This window comes from Olea europaea, chromosome 11 (assembly GCF_002742605.1).
Source record: "Olea europaea var. sylvestris chromosome 11, O_europaea_v1, whole genome shotgun sequence".
In the NCBI taxonomy this organism is placed as follows: Eukaryota; Viridiplantae; Streptophyta; class Magnoliopsida; order Lamiales; family Oleaceae; genus Olea; species Olea europaea.
In genome coordinates, this window is record NC_036247.1 from 30510976 (window position 1) to 30518436 (window position 7461).

Sequence of the window (7461 nt, forward strand, 5' to 3'; positions counted from 1 at the left end):
TATAGTCAGACTAGGCATTTGAGGATAGAGTGTTTAGTTCGTTTTCAGCAAGGTGATATATCACAAGTGACATCTTTACAGCCAGTTGTTGGTATTTCTAGATAAAATCAGAACCAGGACACGTTGGTAGGTAAAGCAGGTGCTACTAGTGCTATTCAATCTGATGTTGCTGGCAGTAGTAGTTCTAGACATATAGGCCAGCCAGGACGTCCCAAGACTTAGGGAAGAGTGCTTGTAGTGACTCAGCATGATGCCGATGAATCATCAGATCTGGTCCTGGGTACATTATTTATTTTTGGTAGAAAAAGGTCGTTCTTTAATTGATTATGGTACTACACATTCATTTTTATTATATGCATTTGCTATTTATGTGGACCATATGTCAAAATCGTTAGATAGTGATTTGGTTGTAGCTACTTCTGTTGGGGATTCACTTTTAGCTAATAGTGTATACAAGGATTGTGTGATTGGAGTGAATGATTGTAAGTTGAAAGCAAATTTGATTCCACTTGATATTCATGATTTTAATGTGATATTGGGCATAGAGCTGATTATTTTCACAAAGAGGTGGAGTTTAGAAGGCTAGAAGAGCTTGAAATTATTTTTAGTGGTAAATGGAGAACGTTACCTTCATGTATCATATACGCACTTGATGCTGGGAGTTTGCTTAAAAAAGGTTGTCCTGTATATTTTGATCATGTGATTGACACCCAAATTACTAAGTTGAAACTTAATGATATACCAGTGGTAAGAGATTTCCATGATGTTTTTCCTGAAGATCTTCCAGAGTTACCTCTAGATAGGAAAATTGAGTTTTATCATAGACTTGATTCTAGAGACTACCACTATTTCACTACTACCTTACAGAATGGCTTCAACGGAGCTAAAGGAATTGAAAGTTCAATTGCAAGATTTAGTTGGGTGTATCTTCATGGGGAGCGCCAGTTTTACTTATGAAGAAGAAAGTTGGCACAATGAGATTGTGTATCGACTACAAACAACTGAATAAAGTGACTATTTGTAACAATTATCCTTTACCTCGTATTGATGATTTGTTTAAGCAACTTCGAGGTTCTACAGCATTTTTATAATATTCATTTGCATTCAGGGTATTATCAACTCAGAATTAGGGTATTGATGTACAGAAAACTGCATTTAGATCGGGATATGACATTATGAGTTTCTGGTGATATTATTTGGGTTTACTAATGCCCTAACGACGGATTTGATGAATATGGTGCTTCATTCATATTTAGACAAATTTGTGATTATTTTTATTGATGATTATTGATTTATTCTCGCATTAGTGATGAACATGCCGGGCACTTGAGGATTATTTTGCAGACGTTGAGAGATAATCAGTTGTATATTAAGTTCAGCAAATGTTTGGCAGGATAACGTTGTATTTCTGGGTCAAGTTATCTCTGCAGAAGGTATTTATGTAGATCCTCAGAAAATTGAGGCAGTAATGAAATGGGAACGCTCTACTAAAGTTATAGAAGTATGGTTCTTGGGTTACCAAGTTATTATCGTTGGTTCGTAGAGAAAATTTCCAAAATTGCTCTTCTTCTAACTAGTTTGACCCAAAAGAATACCAAATCTGTGTGGATGGAAGAATGTGAAACGAGTTTTCAAGAGTTAAAAAAAATGTTAGTTTCTTCTCCTATACTTACTCTTCCATCTCCAAGTGAAAATTTCGTGATTTATAGTGATGTTTCACGCTAAGGATTAGGTTGTGTTTTAATGTAGAATGGGAAAGTTATAGCTTATGTTTTGAGACAATTGAAGAAGCATGAATTAAACTCTCCAGCACATGTTCGGAGTAAGCTGCAATGGTGTTAGCACTAAAGATTTGGAAGCATTACCTTTATGGTGAGAAATGTCAAATATTTACTAATCATAAAAGTCTGAAGTATATCTTTGATCGGAAAGAACTGAATTTGAAACAAAGAAGATGGTTGGAATTGATAAAGGATTATGATTGTAAGATTGACTACCATCCAGGGAAAGTTAATGTAGTTTTAGATGCGCTTAGTAGAAAGATTGGTTTTTTTCTCTCCATCTAGTGCAATATATGCTTTCTTGATTTGTGAGTTCAAGAAGTTGCATACTCAATTGTCAATTACTAATTCTCGGGCAGTATTAGCTCATTTTCCATGAGGCATTCTTTGATTGATAAGGTTAGAGAAGCTCAATCTCAAGACCTGACATTGAGAACATTGAAAGCAGAAATTAGTACTGGGTTAAGAACGGATTATGTTATTAGAGATAAAGGTGCACTGGCTATAGGTAATAGATTATATGTTCTAGATATTCCAAAATTGAAGAAAGAGATTTTGGAAGAGGCATACAGTTCTGCTTATGCTATGCATCCAGGTAGTATTAAAATATATCACGCATCGAAAGATCATCACTAGTGCCTTGGTGTGAAAAGAGAGATAGCAAATTTTGTATCCAAATGCCTTATTTGTCAACAGGTAAAGTCAGTTCGACAGAAAAGAACAGGACTTTTACAGCCACTATCGATTCTAAAATAGAAATGTGAGCACATTGCTATAGACTTTATATTTGGTCTTCCTCATACTCAGAATGGTCATGATGGTGTTTGGATTATTGTGGATCGTTTGACCAAAACGGCCAGGTCTTTGCCCATCAAAGCCACTTATACATTAAATAAGTTGGTAAAGTTGTATATGGACGAGATAGTGAGCTTATATGGTACTCCATTATCTATTGTGTTCGATAGGGACCCTCATTTTACATCTAAATTTTGGCCCAGTTTTTAGAAAGCTATGGGTACTAAACTAAATTTCAGTACAGCTTTTCATCTTCAGACGGATGATCAATAAAAAAAGATTATATAGATTCTATAAGATATGTTAAGGGCTTGTGTTTTAGAGTTCAACGGTAGCTGGGACACATTTGTCATTGAAGGAGTTTGTTTATAATAACAACGACCACTCTAGCATAGAAATAACTCCTTTTAAAGCTTTATATGGTAGAAAATGCAGAATACCAATTTGCTGGGATGAAGTTGGTAAGAGAAAGTTAGTAGGTCCTAAATTAGTTCAAATGGCTTCAGGAAATGTGGAATTGATCAAAGAAAAGTTGAAAGCAGCACAAGATAGACATAAAAGTTATGTAGATAGGTGCAGGAAAGATCTTGAATTTGCGCTTGGAGATAAAGTATTTCTAAAATTGTTGCCTTGGAAGTTTTGAGGTTTGGGAAGCGATGAAAGTTGAATCCACGATACATTGGCCCTATGAAATTATTGAGCATATTGGTCTAGTTGCGTATCGATTAGATTTGCCAATTAAATTATCCAGGATCCATGATTTTTTTTTTCTTGTCTCTATGCTTCACAAGTAAATTGTAGATCTTTCTCATGTTCTAGAGTCTCAATTGGTTTAATTAAAGGAGAATTTGACTTATGGATGGTCCGAATTTTGATAACACCAACACTGTCAACCATTATTGTTACGCATAATTGTACAAATAGCATAATTGATTCCACAATAAATGCAAATGTCAATGAGGTTTTTGTGCTAATTGCCCTTTAATAATATATATAAACACAAGAGGAACTGAGGGGGTATCTAAAGCCATTTTTATGTAAAAATGTATTTTTGAATAGTAAATTCATGAAAAATGTGGTTGAAAAATAAGGAAATTTTTTTTATTTACATGTAATATTATTTTAATAAAGAATGTGTGGTTGAAAAGAAAAAAAAATGCATTTTTTAAAAAATGAGTACCAAACGGGACCTGAATAACAAGATCACCTTCTAAAAGTACATATAGATATTCCAAAGACTTGGCCCGTGAATTTGCTTTAAAATAATAATAATAATAATAATAATAATAATAATAATAATAATAATAAAGTCTATTTCTTTTTTTCTTTCTATCTTTTTGTCACAGGTTTCCAATTAAACCACAACACAATATGAAAAAAATTCTAATTACAATCCGATCAGCTGCAGTGGAATTACTTAAGCCAAGGTTCGAACTCGATAAAATAGTAGCAATCAGTTGCTCAAATCCACAAATTATCGTTATAGATTTCTTGAATACTAGAAAAATATGAACTCTCAACATTTCTAATAAGAAATATTAACTAACTATATCTATCAAAGATTTAAAATTTTCAGTTGAGCTTCCATTGGGTGCGATAGCCTTGGTAGCACTTTCTTTGAAAACGCCAATGTTTTCTCTCATTTTATTCCCATTTTCCTTCGACAAAACAATATCCAAAGCATTCATAGTACAAGCTTTCTTAAAAACATCACTCTCCAAGCCAACGCCAATCTGCCACATGTCGGCCAAGATCCGCCGGTTTATCATTTGATCGCCGAAGAATGGCCTACAAATCATAGGAACACCACCGGTGATGCTCTCCACCACCGAATTCCACCCGCAGTGCGTTATAAACACCCCAACTGAAGAATGAGCCAAGATTTGTGATTGGGGAGCCCATGCCACAACTTTTCCTATTGAGCTTGTTCTTTCAAAGAACCCATCTAGTAGGTGGCCTTTTAAATTTTCCTTAAATGACCAAAGATAAGGAACTTTTTTCTCTTCTAATGCCTCGGCTAGTGCCGCCAGCTCATCTGGTGGCGGTGTCAACATACTACCAAAGCTAATGTAAGCTACTGAGGCCGCTTTGTGGCGGTTCAGCCATGATAGACACCCATCCTCATCTTTGCTCAGCGGCACAGAGAATGGGCCGATATTGAGAACTTTCTGCAGCTTGGACTTCAGATCAGCCGTCACAAGAGGATCAATTCCATCGAAAGAGTTGAGAACCACAGCCAAAGCACGCGGTACTATCAGTCCCATGGTTTGAAGTAAGCTTGTGAATGGTCTGTCTGGTTTGTCGAAGCTTAGGAATTCATGAGGTAAATCACTAGCATGTATTGTTGACATCACCGGAAGAAAATCAAGTGTTTGGTCTGAATTTTGTGTTCTATCTGCACATATATATTATGCCAAACAGTTGATTCAAGAGAACTAATTGCTGAAATTTCATCTACAGAAGAGATTTACCAAGTATTTTGCAATGAAAACTACTTTAGCAACTTGAAATTGGCAGGATTTTAGGAATAAAGAAGTTTCTCATGATATTACATAAAGATGCGCAGAATATATAATTAATCAACTAACGAGAAAATTCAAGTTAATCATCCTAATTTTGGGAAAACTCGAATTTGTGGCCCTAAATTATTGAGAACTGAACTCAATTTATTGTTGCATAATAAATTAAACAAAAATGCCACTTGTATAGAGATGGGTTTACAGATGTTGATATGGCAGCATCTCATTAGCTGGTTTAACTTCGTTTTTTCTCTTAAATCCAATGAATTCTTGCCACCTAGCATTCTATAAAAATAGCCTATACATGTAGTATTTCTCTAAATTAAATCTTATTGAAGATAGAACAAAATATGGAGCCGTTATTTTCATCAACCAATTTTATATATCTATCTACTTTTAAATTATGGTGGTTATATTGTTACCACAATCTTTATTTGTTACACCACTTTTTAATTGCAGTTATGCTCCTCAATCTTACTCGTTGTAACAATTATTTTATTAATTTTTTCGTCAAATTCTTGTATTCAACATTCAAATAATTAGTACATATTGTCGTTGATGATTATTTAAGTTCAAAATGTTTTGTTTCTATGCTTTGAAATGAGGGAAAAATGGTATTTTTTTTTTGTGCTTTTTATTTATTTATTTATTTTTTTAAATATGATGAAGAATAAGTTGTTATGCGCTATTTCAACTCCTTTTTTGAATTTAAATTTTTATCAAATATAAAGTATGTTAGCTAATGAAATGTTTGAGCATAAGAACGCCATGAAAAATCGTTAGAAATATAAATGTTATAATAATTAAAGATTGAGAACCTTAAGCATAATTCAAATGTGGTGTAAGATAAATAAATATTGCGGTGTGAATATAATGATGGTCAAATTGTTTTCTATATAACATTTTCAACTTTTATATATATAATATATCCACTAAATTTCCATCACTAAGAACTAATTCTACCACTAAAATCTTATGCTTTAAAAGTAAAGAAGATCTAATCCTATGATCATTCCCAAAAACCCATCACCTTCAAAAGTCAAAATTCTTTTTTTCCACCTCAAATTGCCAAGAATAAATTCACTACTGGACCTTGTAATTAGCCCAGAAAACCAACTAAAACAAATATAAATACCCCCAACAACATCAATAGTTGTAAGTGATTTTCACAGATTTTCAAATCAACTAACCAAATCAGAAAACAAGTACTTCAACTTTCAACCATATTTCACATGAGCAAGCAAGAAACCACAATGAAATAATATCAAGTTAGAGAAGTCAAATGTGAAAATTAATCATAGAATAACTGTCAAAATTAATAGTAGGGTAAACAGAAATAAACAGACGAAAAGGGCCTAAAGAAAGTTACAAGCTTTTTCATATATCAGAGCTAATTTCTACTTTAGAAGAAGGATCAAACAATATGAAGAGGCTGCTATACACTGCAAATGAGAACTGGTCATATTCCTGAATTATCTCCTATTAAATTTTAATTTAGTATAAATGAACTAAGCAAATTGGTGTAATTATATGCATTTTCATGTGTATTAAAAGTGGGGTGAAAATAGCTGTTTGCCGGAAATTTCCGATAGTTGTAAGATTCCGAGAAATGAACTAACTATTCCGGCGAAATCACTCACCAGTTAGCCTCAAATTGCGGTGGATCAGATCGGAGTACATATGCAGGGAAAGAGCCGTCGGGCCGGCGGTCCAAAACGCCACCCAAGGAATCCCCATTTCCTCAGCCATATCCGCGGAAAACCCCAAAAAAGCGTCCGTCAACAAGCAAGTGACCTTCAATCCCGTCGCTTCCACCACCTCCTCTAAACGCTTCCTAAAATTCAACGGTGTGGCTTTGATGAAAAGCTCAATGACCTCGACAGGATTGCCAGAGAACACATGCCCCTCTGGCACGCCGTCATCTATATTATAAGACCTTACATTGTCGTATCCATTCGAATTCATCTTTGAAAAAACCTTCTGGTTTGATAATGTGGTGTTGAAGTACGAAAACTGAACGGTGGGTGCGGCGGTGGCCAGCCGCTGCACTAGGTGGAGAAGGGCGGTCGGGTGGGAGCCGAATGGGAACGGAAATGCCGCCACATGAGCTTTCTTCTCCATTGGTATGTTTCTCTGTTTATTTCTTGCAAAACATCATCTCTGTTTATTGTTGGGAGAGGGAGGGCGTTAATTATTGGCCATAGAGAAAGAAACGGAAGAACATACGCGTCACGTGATGCATTGCGACAGAAATTTATATCGTTCTAAAATGGTAGAGATTAGTCAGTGCATTAGTGTATCAAATATATTCTTACGTGCTTTATTAACAGCCAAATATGATGTTAAAACTATACAATGATATTAAG

The 7461-nt window shown here is 34.7% G+C and overlaps 2 protein-coding genes across 2 annotated transcripts; one reads left to right on the plus strand and one right to left on the minus strand.

Annotated features, from left to right (window-relative positions):
• The first annotated feature begins 2156 nt into the window (after nucleotides 1-2156).
• LOC111404702 lies at nucleotides 2157-3219 on the plus strand. Its single transcript, XM_023033470.1, has 4 exons — nucleotides 2157-2376; nucleotides 2478-2482; nucleotides 2589-2681; nucleotides 2899-3219. The coding sequence occupies exons 1-4, from the start codon at nucleotides 2157-2159 to the stop codon at nucleotides 3217-3219; spliced, it is 639 nt and encodes a 212-aa protein (XP_022889238.1).
• Nucleotides 3220-4020: 801 nt separating this feature from the next.
• Nucleotides 4021-7237, minus strand: LOC111404029 (anthocyanidin 3-O-glucosyltransferase 2-like). The gene is made up of 2 exons (XM_023032744.1): nucleotides 6736-7237; nucleotides 4021-4971 (listed from the first exon to the last, which is right to left on the minus strand). Exons 1-2 carry the CDS (start codon nucleotides 7214-7216, stop codon nucleotides 4115-4117), a joined length of 1338 nt encoding a protein of 445 aa, XP_022888512.1. The 5' UTR covers nucleotides 7217-7237; the 3' UTR covers nucleotides 4021-4114.
• Between the last annotated feature and the right edge of the window lie 224 nt (nucleotides 7238-7461).